General features: G+C 36.5%; 1 protein-coding gene across 1 annotated transcript in view; it reads left to right on the plus strand.

Annotated features, from left to right (window-relative positions):
* Positions 1–745: 745 nt before the first annotated feature.
* The window catches only part of LOC108688714 (homeobox protein Hox-B1-like), a 53,618-nt gene continuing 38,292 nt past the window's right edge, over positions 746–16,071 (plus strand). Inside the window, exon 1 of the mRNA XM_018195071.1 lies at positions 746–1,889. Within this exon, the coding sequence (XP_018050560.1) occupies positions 746–1,889 (1,144 nt within the window). The remainder of the gene's footprint in view (positions 1,890–16,071) is intronic.

Consider the following 16,071-nt stretch of genomic DNA (forward strand, 5'->3'; position numbering starts at 1 on the left):
AACGTCGACATATTGACGTTTCGCGCGCGTATCTCGCTCGTTGCGGATGTCCTAGTGACGCACGGCATCAAAAACGCGTCTCTCTCTCTTTCTGTGTACTGGTGTTTAGTGAGAATAGCAAAGAGGACTGATATTCGATCGAGTTTCTACTCTCGGCAGAACAGGTTGTCGTTTCAGGACATTCGAGAACAGAAACGTTCCATAGCGCGCTCGCTATGAAGCTCTGGTATCATATTTTGGTGTCCAGTTTCGAACGGATGACGGTGGTAGTGTGCTAGAGTGAAGGAAGATCACGAGTCGACGTTTGATGGAATGATTGACATTTCTCGTCTACGAGTTGATATTTGAACGAAAGCATTGGAGCTTCAAAGAGATGTTTCGACGAGAAATAGGAGACGGATCCGGACAATGATGTGATTCGTGTGCGGAAGAGCATGATGACGGAGAATGCGAGTGCGTTGACAGGTCATCGATAGCGATTAGTGTGCGATTGATTTTGTGACTGTGGCTCGAGTCGGTGGCTCCCTGCGAAGATTGTCAAGGACTTGAATATGTTAGGCCAGTGAATGAGACTTGATAGACCGTGTGGTGATCCCGTGAACAGTTTTAGAACGTAAGTGCGTTATCGAAAGAATGCGCGGTGCTTGAAGGATTAACTTGCCGTGGCCTCGCGACTGGCTGTTAAAAGCCACCAGGCGAGTGTCTCGAGCTTTTTAGTTTAGCTTCTTCTATATTCCCGCGCGGCATGTGTACAACGGAGATGACGGAATCGTACACGATGTCGCCGTCGACAACGGTATCTTCCAGCGCCGTGACGCCCGGCTGCGTGAGTGGCTCGTCTGCACACCGACGGACATCATGCAGAGGCTCGCCGGGTCGAGGAGATGTTCAAGACGATGAAGACGAGATTTCTGTAGGCTGTCCCAGTCCGCTGCCGCTGGTAGTAGCGACACCCAACACGGAAGACGAGTTGGCTTCCTCCAGGGAGGATTACGTCGACCGTCTGAGCCCAAGGAGAATCTATCCACGAGACTCGATGACGGAAGACGAGGAGAGAGATTATTCCCGCAACGGGGAATACAGGATGTCGAATGGAAGAACAAGTAGCAGAGCTCGCGAAAGCGGTGATTCGGTCACAACGCTCAGAGATGACGAGGAGGACGAGGAGGAAGAAGAAGAGGTAGACAGCAGGACCGGTAACAGCGGAGCAGCGGCCGCTGGTACTACGGACGATTACTTTAAGCCGCTGAAGCGCCTGAAGATGGTGCAGATGCAACATTCGGATGAGGAGGATGAGAGGGAACGAGAATCCAATGATCGCGGAGTTAAGTCTTTCAGTATCCTCGATATCTTGTCGCATCGACCGAAGGCAAAGATCGTCCGTCCCTGGGACACAACGGATTCCGGCCTCACTCATCAACATCGTCATCATCTACAGCAGCAGCAGCAGCATCATCATCATCATCATCATCACCATCAGCACCATTTGCATCACCATCATCACAGTAGTCACCCGAGTCACGCGACCGGACCCCGAGACCTCTCACTGATGGGTATGTCACTCGCGTCTATGTCCGGTTCCATCAGCGAGCCGCCTCTCAGCAGCTCCTCGTCGTCCGGAAGGAGCTCCGTGTCGGATTCCGGTAGCCCGGACCCGCTCGCCCATCATCACCATCATCACGCCGCGCTTCATCACGCGGGCATTCATCCCGGCCTGCATCATCCGGCGCTCCAGCAGCCGCAGCAGCAGCAGCTCAAAAGGAAAATGCCGCAGCAGCACGGCTCCCACGCTGGCCAAAATGGCAAGAGAACTACAGGGCAGGGCAGTCCCTTGGACGCACTCTTCCAAATGACCAGCAAAACCTTCGACGCGGGCGAACACAGTCAAGGTAAGCTTTCATAGATTTTCACATTTCTTTTTTGTTTGTGACCGAACTTGTAATATATCCTGGAATTACATTTCTAATTCAAATTAAAAGGATAGTTTGGGGAAAATTGTCATATCAAGTTAACGATGATTCTTGAGATGTGGTTGTATCAAATTTTTCTAAGAACCAATTTTGTATTCTAATGAAATGTCTAACGTGTTTTACGATTTGTTTAATTATGAATAAGTAAAAATTAGTAATTAAAAAGGTCAAAAAACACGAGCAATAATTTTTGCTTAGCAATCTCGAGCTAAAAATTTTATATATTTTAATTTATTAATAAATAATTTTGTAAAATCAACTATTATTTAAGAGAATAGCTTAATATTCTAATTATATTTCTCTATATTGCATAATTTTTATATTATAATACAATGTGGATAAATAATCTTTAAAAAAGAAATATTATACATAGAATACTTTAATTTTTATCTTTGTATATTTTATCTTTGGTATCATAGCAAAAATAATTGGTTAATGATTGATTGATGATAATAAATATAAAATTATTTGGAAATTGATTATCCTATCAGATATGATTAGACTAAATGAAGAATCAGAGAGAGTTCCAAGTTAATGATACTTATTTATCTCAATCGTTGATCTTCCCATTAGGTAATTCTCGCTCAGTAAAGTACTGTTCTTAACACAGCACTTATATATGTTGGGCATACTATATATTTGTAAAGTTTTTATACGGTATGCTGTGTTTTACTTTGCGTGATATAAGGCGTTCACGATTTAAGTCAAGCAACGGCAACATCATCTAACTAAAACAGTTTTGAGCGAATAATCTTATTTTTTATTTGTTCGTTTTCGCCTTTAATTGCGACGTGTAATTTAAATGTTCAATGGCGTCATGGTTTCTGCAACATCAATCTCTTGCGGAAAAATACCTAACCGTGATATAATCAGCTATACGAAAGAAATGCAAATCGTTTGACGATGAGTTTCGGATATTCGGCCGTGCAATTTTAAGATTGCTTAAAATACCACCGTTATATCGCGTTTAGATCCCGAGAAATGAGATAGAATGGATGCGAAGCGTGTCTGTTGATCGCTTGCAAAATCTATCGCTCGTAATCGGTTAAATATCGGTGATGAATACAGGTTTAATTTTGATTGATGCACTTCAAAAGAGTCACGAAGCACTAGCCGCGCTCAACTCTTTCCAAAGCAGTGCTTTATTTTATTCCTTTATTTAGTCCTGCAACCTGACATACGGAACGTTTCGAATTTCGTGGCGCATTAGGTGTGGCAGGTGCCAAAAATACGAGTCAGCGAACGCTAATCCGAGTTCACTCGCTCGAATACTTAGGATTCGCAATCTTTCCGGACTTGTATGCCGCATCGTAAGTGACGGATCATTTATGAGTATCTAATATTAGATGTATAATATCAATATTTCAATAAACTCGAAATCAATGAATATTAACAATAGACATAAGTACGCAAAAAAATACTACAAAGAATACAAACGAGAAAAAAAATAGAAAAAAAAGTAATACGATAACATGATTCCTAGTATTAAATGCAAATAATAATCGCAATGTAAATCGCAAATTGTTGTAATATGCAGTATACACGATACAAGTTACTTCCATTATATTTAACATAATATCATATCTATTAATATATCTATTAATGTATGTTATCTTTGTGGCATCTGATTAATGATTTACTCTTTCGATTATCAGTTTTTAAAGAAATTTTTTTTGATTTTAGTGTTTAAGATTTATATCTTTGAAATTAATTACATTCAATTGCGCAAACTATATATGTTTATCTAACAATGGTACGCGCGAGTTAATTAATTATTGTTAAGATATATTGATTTAGCACGTTAATAATGATTATTAATAATGGATACTTATGTTTTGAAAGACAGATTATTCGTTTCATACAATGTTTTAACGATAATAACAGATGTACAAGAATAGACACCTCTTTTCCGTTGTTCTCTTCGAGTTTCCGCATGATGGAAATACGCCGAGCGGTAAGTGTCGATTGAGATCACGGTTAAAGACCTGAATCGACGTGTTATGACGATCTTTAACTTTCTATTGATTCCTCACTCGTGGATCACGCATCTGCGATATCCTGAAGCGACATGTGAGAGATTACCACAATGAACAGCCGTTTCTTCCGTTCTGCTTGGCGCGTGACACACCTTCATAATGTCAATAATAATGGCTTGTACATAAAAGCGACGACCGGAAATATTTTGTAATTACCCGTAATATTTTTCGCACCGTTCTCAGCAAACGAGTAAACGAGTCAACGAGTTGTTTCATTATGTCACATGTTTGATAATCTGCAAAGCCATTAGAATTTGTAGCAAACTCACAAATATGTCAATCTTCCATTTTATAATATTCTTTATATGCAAGAACGCAAATGATTTGCTGTCGACATTCCATACAATAATTTTAGTAATAATAAAATAATAGATATAAATTCTTTTCAGTATTTTAAAGATGCTTATTAGTATCAATAATATTAAATTGCTTGTTTCAATTTAATTTATGTTATTACGTATTCCAGCTTCAATTTAGAACTATGTTTTAAGGCCGACAAATATTCGGCGCGTAGTTTGCTAAAACTAAAGAAATTATAAAAATTCACAGAATATTCAGAAATATTATATTAGGCACTAAAGTTCCGCCTTGACCGAAAATGGTCTTGTTTGCTTAATTGTATTGAAAATAACAGACTATTTGAAACATTATTTATTTTATTATTGTCGAAAAATTAATTTTAAATATTACATTGAAATAACTAACGAATGAAATAACAAGCATAAATATTTATTGCAACTTTAAAAGCAGGATTACTTAATGGAAACTTTTCCGCTTAGTTTTTACGTCAGAATTAAATGAACGTCAAAGCTCATTCGGATATTAAGATCACAGGCTCTTACAAAAGGAAATTAATGCACGATCTCAGAGGCGAAATCATTTGACGCTTAATGCGAGTGCCGCGTATTGCGTTAATCGCTTTTCAGAAGCGCGTTTCCGCGAATGGTACTAATATTAGCGGTGGTCGTTACGAGCTATACGCGCTCTAGATGTGCAGTAATTAAATGACGAGATTTTTTTTCATACCTAGCGCGCGCACGGCGAACGGCGACACGCGTTTCACAGGCCGCGCTTATATATTTCTCCTGAACGATATTATTATTAGGCATACTCGCGACGTCGATGCCAGGAAGTATTAGCTCTCTCAAAGGAGAGTGCTATGAGAGGTTGCCGCGACGATTGATGACATACGAAGGACAAGTGCGCGATTACACGATCAGTTTAATAGATAATACAACGGTCAGTTGCACGCCGAAGACCGTGCACATTTATCATCACGCGAATATCGATCGACATCCATTCGATTGCTTGTTTCGAACACTTTATCATGGAATATCATTGTATTAGGTGTGCAAAGAGTTTACAGTATTTAACAGGACCATAATATCGTTCAATTTGATGTTTGAATAGTGCGAGTACTCAGTGACACCTTTTGATTTCTGTAAAATAAAAAAATTACTCGCTATCATTTAGATGAATTGCTGTTTGTTATAGAAATGAAAATAAATATTCGTTGCATTATACAGGCTGTTCGTGAACTGATGAAACGAGAGTGAGTTCTCTATACGTGAAAAAATAAGTTGAAAATTAGAATTAAATTTTTTCATATATATAATAAGGTTTTGTGTTTTCAAGAAGATCAATTTTAAATATTCGACGAGGACGAATTTAATTGATAAATTAAAGCACCAGAACATGCTAGAAAGCATTTACAAAAATTTATTTCAGAAAACAGAATTATGTATTCGATGCAATGAGCAACATTTCCAACAATTTATAAATTAATAAAATGTTTCGTGCGTGAATATTTTGTTTTTATTGTGTATTTTCGATGTAATAATACAGTTAAGTGTACTTGTATACCCAGCGAATATTTAAAATAGATTTTCTCGAAAACGAAATCTCATATAAAAAAATTTGATTCTTTTTTATTTTAATTTATTTTTTAATTTATTTTTTCATGTAGAATCATCTCCTTGGTTGAACCACCTGTTCACGAACATCCTATATATCGACAGATATATATGGCAGATAAAAGCCATTAAAACAAAAATATATTTATATATGTTTATATTTTATCTATTATCTATGATATTACTTATTGCACTCAATTTATGTTTTCATAAATTGATTGGTTCTAATTATTCTAATTCAACAATACTAATTAAAATTAAAATTGGATCCCATACATTTATTACGTCTCTCTCTCTCTCTCTCTCTCTCTCTCTCTCTCTCTCTCTCTCTCTTTTTTTTCTCTCTGTTCTTTCAATATTAAGCGAACTTTCTTATTTTATAAGTGGTATCAAATGTGACAGAGCAACGCTTATAGAATAAGTAAATAACGCCAACATTGTAATAAATTTTTAAGTTTCCAGTTATCGCGGTATCCTTAAAAAATATGGAAATTTACAAAACTGAAAAGTCTGCCTGTTTTCGATTTTAAAAATACATGGGCCTATTTTCTCGAATGCGTTGGTTCACGCTCATTTCTGTCGGCACCAAAAAGCATCTTTTTCTTCAAAAAATTTTATATATATATCGAACCTGCGACGAACAATGATCACGGGAATAGAGTTCTTAAAAGTACCACTTATCCTTCTGATTTTGTTGACGTGTATATGTATATTGCTGTATCCTGCGTTAATACATAAACTTCTAATTTTACGATGATTATTATGGAGTTCGTCTCCGGTCTAGTGATCTTAATCCTGGAAACACTATGGCGAATCCGATTTTGTAACAAAGTGGTCCTGAGTTACAAGAAACGAAGGGTTTTACGAGCCTTTCCGAAGACGAGTCGAAAAAAGTGCCGACATCAACGATGAGTTACATCTTCACCTTACGACCGGCATGCAATCAGATTTCTGCTGTGTCTAGGTCTTTGTCCAAATTTTCCTTTTCGGCGCTTAGATAATTGGATTAAAGAAAACATAACTGGTAACCAAGAGAAACGAAGTTCATGTTTGTACGTATGCGCGGGATATGCTTCCTCTAATTATCACCAGAAAATCCAATTTTCCGAAAGATTGCATTGATTGTCAAAATAAATGCGGTTCGCACTTTGGTAAATGTGTTGGAATGAAAACGGGTTCAATTCGAAAGCAGAAGATAAAGGACAAACAGAGTTTTGTGTTGCTATTAAATTAATATATTATATATTTATGTTTAGGAAAAATGTTGAAATTATTTGATAACAGACTCGTGTACAGAGCATATTTTTTTTGAAGACAGTTTCTTTCAGTGAATAAAGAATCCTAAACAAATATATAGGATGTCCCAAAACTGACGATACCTAAATATTTTAAAAACAGATTCTTTGTAACATTTTAAAATAAAAAGTCTAGTACGAATATGTTGTCTAGTTAATCGTTATAAGTCGCTATAAATCTAGTATGTTATATGTCGAGACTATGGTTTTTAAATGGGAAAAATTTAAAAATTATAAATGACGGAGCTAGAATTTCGCTCAAAGATGTCAAGATGGTCACAGTGTAAATCATACTAAATTTTGTTATTGTCAAAGGCATAAAGTTCGAGGAAGCACCTTCACACTGATCATCTTATCATCCCAGGAATACGTTCAAAACTCAATTCTGTCAATCCGAATATCATTTTATCCTTGTTGTTTACCGAATAAAGATAAAAAATACTGGGAGTTGACATAATCCAGGGTTGCCACAGATCTGGAAAATCGAGAAAAATCAGGGGAAAATGTAAAAAGATCTAGAATTTTGAAATTTGCTCACAATTTCCTTAAATTGCTCTTATTCCAGATAATTTTTTAATATTATATTATAATCTGACATTTATAGAAATACATTCAAAACTCGCACACTTTAAATGATTTTAATAAAATAATTAAAATTTATATTTTATTCACTATTTTTATTTAATCACCCTTTTATTTAATTACTCAAATGTAATTGCATTTTTTCCTCAATACTAATTTATTTTTTGTTGGCTTGAATTTGCACATTGCAAAATTTTAGTATGTTATTAATCTTTTTTGCGTTGTTTTTAATAATATAGACTAGCTTTCCTACAATTCTTGATTTTAAATGTGTTAAAATTTACATATTTTATATTAAAAAATTTTCTATTTTCATCTAGAAAATCTGGAAAAGTCAGGGAATTTTAAAATTCATTTCTGTGATAATCCTGTAGTCATAGTAAGAACAGTAAAATCACTTAGATAAAAATGGTGCTAATGGTCGTCCTTCGCGCATGACCGTTCTGTACAACTAATAACATAACGTACCGATCAGTTTCTTCTATTCAAATACTAAGAAAACTAAGCAACTTCGCTCTTATTTGCTCATGCACAACTGACCAATATGATGGTTATTAATCAAAGGTGTCGACACAGAGTAAATCTACTGTTCTCACTTATACATTGATATAGTTGAGTTTTGGAACGCACCCCTGAGAGCGTGAAATTTTAACCCCATCATTCGTAATTTTGAAATTCTTCTCATTTAAAAATTATCCAATTATTAAAATTATATCTCGACATTTTTATATCATATTATTCATCTTAAAATACAAAAATGTTTATAAAATATTTATCGTCAATTTTGGAACATTTTGTATCAGCAATACAACCGGCACACCTCAGATTTCTATTCTGCCTAAATCTTTGTCCAAATTTTTCTTTTTCCTGTTCAAATTATTGGATTAAAGAAACGTAATTAATGTTATCAGTCTTATCTCTCCGCCAGTAAGACTGAAGTTTTAAAGGCATTGATATTTTAATCGTGAAATTTGATAAATAAATCTGTAAAAAATAAGTAAAATACAATCTGATTTCTATGATGTAAAAATTCGTTGTTGAAGCTTTGATAAGTGCACCAAAAGTTTTTCAAATTTTTATGTAATTCGAAACAATAAAAAAAATTGCTGCTTCTCGAAGACTCCTATTGCTGACAGAAGAGTTAAAATTCACATTGCCGGCAGAGAGCTATATACATTTGTATAACGAAATCGTGCATCAGATACGCCACAATTGTCGCAAATACGAATGTTGCGTTATCACGTGCGCTGGGTTTTTCTCATACTTGAAATGACTGAATATCGTGATTCCGAGTACACGAGAGACGAGATTAAAGTTACCTCTTTAAAACGCCGTGCCGCCTCTGCGACGAAAGGACAGTTTGCCATCACGCGCGGGCGCGCGCGCTCTCGTTCGGGGTGTCCTCGATAAAAAGCACGTATTACGGGCAGGACACGGCACCCGTGACACGTGTTATGTGCCACCGTGCGCGAACGAGCCAAGACGATGTGCGTGGTGCATGCGTGGCATACACTGAAGTCGTGATACGTAATTTTAGGCCTACCTATACACGTGTAATTTATTACGTGGCTCGGGTAGAGCATATATCTCATTTGCATATAGCGTGATACAGAAAACGCGGCCCGCGATTTCCGACGGTGTGAGCAATATGTGAAAAATTTCAATAAAAAAGGTAGCCTCCTCGTCTTTGTCATGAAGGAGCCGCGTGTCCTTCCTTCGCTTTTTGCTCCCTTTTTCATCCGTTCCTTTTTTGCCGCGCCCTTCGAGAGGACGTCTGTTTGAGAAGACGCGACCGAGAGTTGCGCAATTTACGAAAATGTCCCAGTGCCCTATCGCAGTGTGTAATCTGTGCTAACAGACTCAAAGGTATTATCGTCAAGGCCCGTAAAACCACGTTTTGAGTGGCTTGTATTCATGAAAATCCAAGTTCTTTCTTTCCAAACAGCCTAATGATTTATTTTCTCAAACAGAATTCCTAAATATGGAATAGATGCAAGGTGGACGAGATTAGGCCTAACACAAATTAACGTGAACAAAGAGATTTTTTTTTATTTCTATTGAGATATCGTAGGATTACTGTATCACTTCTCTTTTTGTGCTTCTCTTGTGCTCTTCAATCTTACACTTGCGTGACCGTGAGATAGAATGAGAAGGCGAGTAGCGCAAGAGGAAAAATGGATAATACGAGGATCGTTTACTACCGAGAATTTCAGAAACGAAGATGATGAGTCCAAGATATTGCACTTAACGTATGTTTACTCAACTTACATTAATCTCGTATTGCTCCAACTAACGAGGTATATTAATAGACAACCGTGATACATCAGCGGATGCGTAATTTGCCTCATTTTCTAAATCACGTCCTAATTATGTTTTTTCATGGAACATCCCGCCTCGAAAGCGCTATGAACGCCAACTGACCGTTAGTATGTGAAGCAAGAAAACCGTGCAAAATCATTGAGGTTCTTGGAAATTAACTTGCGATACTGATTGCTACATTTCGATGTGACTGATTGGTTGAGTGTCGGCAGTTGGAAGAACTACGCGTGAATGGCAAAAAGATAATGCTCCGTTTGCTCTACAGGCAGTATACACATACTTTTTTTTCTATGTAATTACCTTTTATCACGATATGTGTAACCTACGAAACTTTTTTTAATTTCATCAAGTAGTAAGTTAGTAATAAAATATGCGCAGTCAACTGTCTAATTCTACTTTATTTTCTTGAAAAATAAGAAAATACCGTACAGTTTACACTACAATTATCTTTGACTCAAATTTTGATAACCCAGACAACATGCATGTCAAAATCGGAATACAAGACGTCTTAAAAATATTTTCAAGACGTTTCAAGACATTTTGATTCTGACTTATGATATCCTGATTTTGGACATATGCTGTCTCCTTATATTAAAAAAAATTTAAGATAAATAATCTTATTAGGTGTGGGAAAAAGGTCGTGGCGTTTTTCCCGTTAGATGGCATTAAAAAAACGCCACGAATTTTTTCCCATACCTAATATTTTACAGTATCCTACTTTATATATTCTTTAAAATCATGATTTTAGAATATCATGATTTATTTTTAACATTTGGATAAATATATGTTATTGTCATTTTTATTTACATTATATTTTTATACTTTTGTTCAACGATTAAACAAGCTTTTTTAAAATAATATATTATACTTTCCACGTAATCAAGATAGATTTCTATTTTTCAGCTGAATAACTTATTATTTAAAATATTTTATTTGATTTTGCTCTTCAAATAACCGAGATTCTCAGTTTTCTTCATTTTTAACGCGTGCGCGCGCATTCCCCTGAGATATCTACTAGAAGTGAGTTCGGCCACAGGCATCAGAGATCTCATCTCCGTACTCCGATCACGCTCCAACGAGGTCCCAAAGTTTTTCGATATATCCTCTCACCTACGCTGTACCCCGCTATCCCGAACTACGCGATAAAATGAGTTGTTCGCACGACACGTCGGATCCTCGCCGGTCAGCCGGCTGGCCTCCGTGGACCCGCGGCGCGCTGCGGTCTTCCGACTCCGGAATTACAAATGATATCGAATCGAATCGCTCGTAATATTATTCGATACGTGTTCCATTATCTGACCGAGGCTTCGAGATTCAAATTAGATTACCGGTAGGTCAGACTCTCGCGCGTATATGTATCTCTCGCACACGAATACACGTACGAGAAGAAGAGAAAGGAGGGGACGGGGGAGGGGAGGGGAGGGAAAGAGGCCCTACAGGGAAGCCCTGCGGAGGGAACGACGAGCACCGTGAGCCCTAGAGGAGGAGCCTCACGGCGGGAACGACGGAGAGGATCCCCGCAGCCGCGGATACCTCAGAATCCCTACAATACGGTAGCCTCACGTATTCGCAATTTACTTCTGATTATTATGCTCTCTATACTTACGCGGCATTCTTATTTCTCCCCGTCTCCCCTCCCCCTTTTGCTCCTCAAGTCCATAACTCGCTCCGACGATGCCCCGAACGGGGAACCGCGGCAGGGCATCGATTTACGGGGTTCGATCGTTACAATCCCGATGCTAAGCCTGCCGGTGGGCCTTGCCGGCCTTGTGACTCGCTTTTTGAGACTTTTTTGGTAGCATCGTGAACATTTACCATTTTGTGCGATTTTCATCATGTGAAAATTACAAATAAAATTGATTCTACACGGAGAGAATTTTTTCATAGAGTTTAAATATGATAGTTGTGGGTCACAACATTGTATTTCCAAGAATTTTAATGTAAATCTCTCTCATTCATTAATAAAATTACAATAAAGTATAAAATAAGTTTGATTCATTTTACTGAAGTGCATGATAAAAATCTTCAAAATATTGTATTGTATCACAACTACCATTTTCGAGGTACATTTTAAAACAAAATTCTCTCCGTGATAGAAAACAGAAAATCATTGGCCGAATTGTAATGTACTTTATTTCTTGCGATTATTGACAATAACTTTTGGTAACAATGAGTAGCTACTTCAATTTTTAATAGATAAATAAATTCTTTCATATCTTCTTTATGCTGTTGGCGCGATGTTAATAACATAAATTATAAATTCATGGAATAGGAAATGATTCCCGTCTAAACAATTCCTATTTTCTCACAGCAGATATTTTTAAATTTAAACTCTTTTTGGGTAAAACGATAAAAAATTGATGCGATACAACAAAACTAAGATTGATTCTCTTATATAAGAAAAAATGGAGCAGAAGCATATCATTACCTTGTTCTGCATGATACTCACAAGGACGAGCAAATGACGTGGACAAGGACTTTTCAGTATGTTTCGCGCTTCAAGTCTCGCCGAAGTGGGTTTTTAACTACCTGTCCGAGTTTATTGCACAACTTAGGTAGGTGCTTACTGCGAGCAATATCTATGTACGTCGTAAAAGCTACAAAGTCGACCGCGCGCCGACTACTGCACACGTCATAAACAGTTTGCCGGTCAGTGCCGCTCGTTTCTGTGTTGTTAATATGTGTTGAGAGACAGAAAAAGGGAAGAAATCTGGAAAAAAATCAGACTGAAGCGAACGGAGAATGGAAGGAGAGATTGAACACTAATTTTTATCGGGATCTAAGTGGAAAGAACCTTGCTATCGATTTATTTTCTACTGGATGAATCGAATGTGAAGATCCTTTTTACATGGAATAAGTTTAATCTATTGTTTTGAATTTTAAAGACTTCTGAAAATTTGGCAATATATATTGATGTAATTATATATAACGTCCCAGAAAAATCAAACAGGTATAATTTTAATTATAATGAATCTATTATAAGTGTACTGATATTATAAGTATACTGAAAGCTTGAATCCTCTTTTTCATTCCTACATGGAAAGAACTCAAAGAACGGTTTTGCTGCAAAAGTGTCTAAAAATTTAATTAGATATAGATTTGAAAATAATTTTATTTGGACTATCAAAATAATTAAGTATGTTTAAACTGATTAGAATGTCAAAATATTTTGCAGCATTATCACATCAAGCGTTCTGCATAATTATTTTGATGGTCCAACAAAATTATTTTCAGATTTGTAGCTAAATTTTTTAGATATTTTAGCAAAACCTTTTCGTGTATTGTATTACTTCTTATAAATTCTTTTATATTTGTCTTCTTTAATTAATACAGATTCTATAATTATAGATGAGTTTTATGAAACAAAAAAATTTTTTTTATCACGCGTGCATAGTAAAATAAGATTTTTAGAAAGATTGATGCATTCATAATATTGACTGTTTCCGGCCGGTGAGCTGTCGTTTTTCTTCCGAAAACACGTACATTAATCACGTTCGAGTATGGCGACATGAGTCGTAGTGGCACTCGAGTTTCCAGCTCTCGTCGAAAACGAGACGACGATGGCTGGAGGGGTGGGTCCACCAGTTCGAGTTGTTGTGACAGTTTGCCGAACAAACAAAACACCAGCCCTCCGCCCATTGGCTACTTGATTCCGGATGCCGCCAGAACTTTTTTACCGATCGTGAGGCGAGCACCCCGCTGCGCTAAGTGACCATTCGTTTTTGAAATAAGTGTGTAGCTCTTTCGAGACACTCGACCTCGGCGAAACGAAAGCGGCCGAGCTGCGTGCCGTTTTCAACTCTGCTTTCTTTACTTCTACAGGCAGAACAAGAATCAAATTACATCGCGCCCGTTCTCTCGAAGCTGCGATTTGTGCGTTTCAGGATTGCGTCTGAAAATAATGTAAATTACGTAACAAACAGGCGAAGCAAGATCGAATTTTATTTACAGATATTTTATTTACAGATATTTCAGGTAAACAGGCAGTAATTTATCAGTGAATTTGCGTGAGTTTGTGTGGTAATTTAATTTTAAAAAAATAGTTTTAATAAATTGATTCTAAACTATATATGAAGATATATTTATAAGCTCGATATATCTTGATACTTTTCTTCGAAATTCTTATGTTAACTGAAAAATTGATGGCTTTTTGATTTGTCCTCCTTGAGTATTTGCATCTAAAATTGCTTTAGAAAGAGGAAGTTTAACAATTTCTTCGAGGAAAGAAAATTAGATAGCTATAATTACTTTATATAATAAATTACTTTCAAATAACAGTGCGATACAATTATCCAGAAGTTCTCCACTTTCTATAACTCAGAATAATATCCGGAGAGCTCATCTAATCATCTGAGTTGTTTTGTTTCCTTAATACATTATTTGATACATGATCTCTCATTTGATACATGATCATGATCTCTCTCTCTCTCTCTCTCTCTCTCTCTCTCAAATTTATACATTATATATTTAACTTAAATACAAATTTAGATGTTTAACTAGAAAACATCTAAAGTATCCTGTTTGTAGTACAAAATGTAAATAAACCTCCACCTTACGACGATTCATAGAAGAAGATTTAAAGCTTTTTACCTATAATTTAGAATCTCATAGTACTTATCACATACAAATTGTTTAAAAATTTTCATTTCGAGCCTAACTCGTTGCTGTAGTCGAGGAGATTAATAAAGAATATTTAAAAATGATGAGAGATAGAGAGTCTCGTAAAGAAAAATCAGTTTTCATGATTCAACTAATCAAAAACGTTACAAACGACGTTCGCGAAAGCTGTTTATATTGTACTGTATAAAAAAAAAGAAATATACAGAAACGTTTGTATAAATGGACTAGCAAGGAAACGTCGACGAATTGACATTTAAGTTGCTTTTCTCTCGACATAAATTACCATTCATTCCAATCCAAAGCTTCACATGCAATACCTCGTGAATTCAATCGAAGCGTCGGTTTCAATTGGGTTTCCCCCTTCACGTAACTCGCAGGAAAATTAGCCGGGGATCTGCGAACGAATGGCGGGATCTCGTAGTTACTATCGCGGGGAAATAATTCTCAATTAGCTGCTGGAGATCGCGGCCTGCTAAGTCGTATTTATGTCCGCCGGTGGCGTCGACGTGCTGCCTTCGGATTTATATTGGACCGAGCCTGGAGATTTATGCGACCGATCCGTCTCAGTTTGTCCGTAGATCTCCGCGCCCCCTTCTCGTCCTTGGCTATCATCCTTGATAAAACCCTCCTTCCCAACTTTCCACCCTTTTGCTGTGGATATCGCGACTTGGGCTTACGACACGCAGGTTGTGCAGAAGTAAATAATTTTTGCAGATTTTATTTATTTGTGTGGATTTTTCGAACATTTAATCGTCGTTTTTTCTTTAACATAATTTGTATTAGATATAATTTGAAGCTTAATAAACGTTAATCTTTTCATGAAATTCGTTATTGTCTTTTATTAATCTATCAAGATTGATTTATCTGTTATTACTACTAAAAGTCATAGTTAATTTATCACCGCAATGAAACGTTCATTCAAAATGATGAGACATGAGCGAGATCACTCCCTTGTGGGATGTTCCAAGGATTTCTCAGTACCAGGGGCAAATCATCACCGACCCTCGAGACCAAATAGAAATAAATTCGGGGCAGATTACATGCTTCGAGTAACAGTGCACGTCAGGGGACGAGGACAAGCACGTGTTCCTACGCGTAAATCTTTCTGGACTTTATTGATACATTCGTATTGTTAATGTTTTCTTTTCGAGACTTCAATCTTGTCTAATACGTTATGCGGATGTCGTGATAATACAAGTTTTAATTAAATCCGATACATAGAAAGAGAAAAAATTAAAAGTATCTTTATGGCATTTTTAAATGTAATATTTTTTCTGAAAGCAAATCTATATGATAAAATATAAAAGAATAGAATTTTACATTAATCTACTTTTTT

This window comes from Atta colombica, unplaced genomic scaffold (genome assembly GCF_001594045.1).
Source record: "Atta colombica isolate Treedump-2 unplaced genomic scaffold, Acol1.0 scaffold238, whole genome shotgun sequence".
Taxonomy (NCBI): domain Eukaryota; kingdom Metazoa; phylum Arthropoda; class Insecta; order Hymenoptera; family Formicidae; genus Atta; species Atta colombica.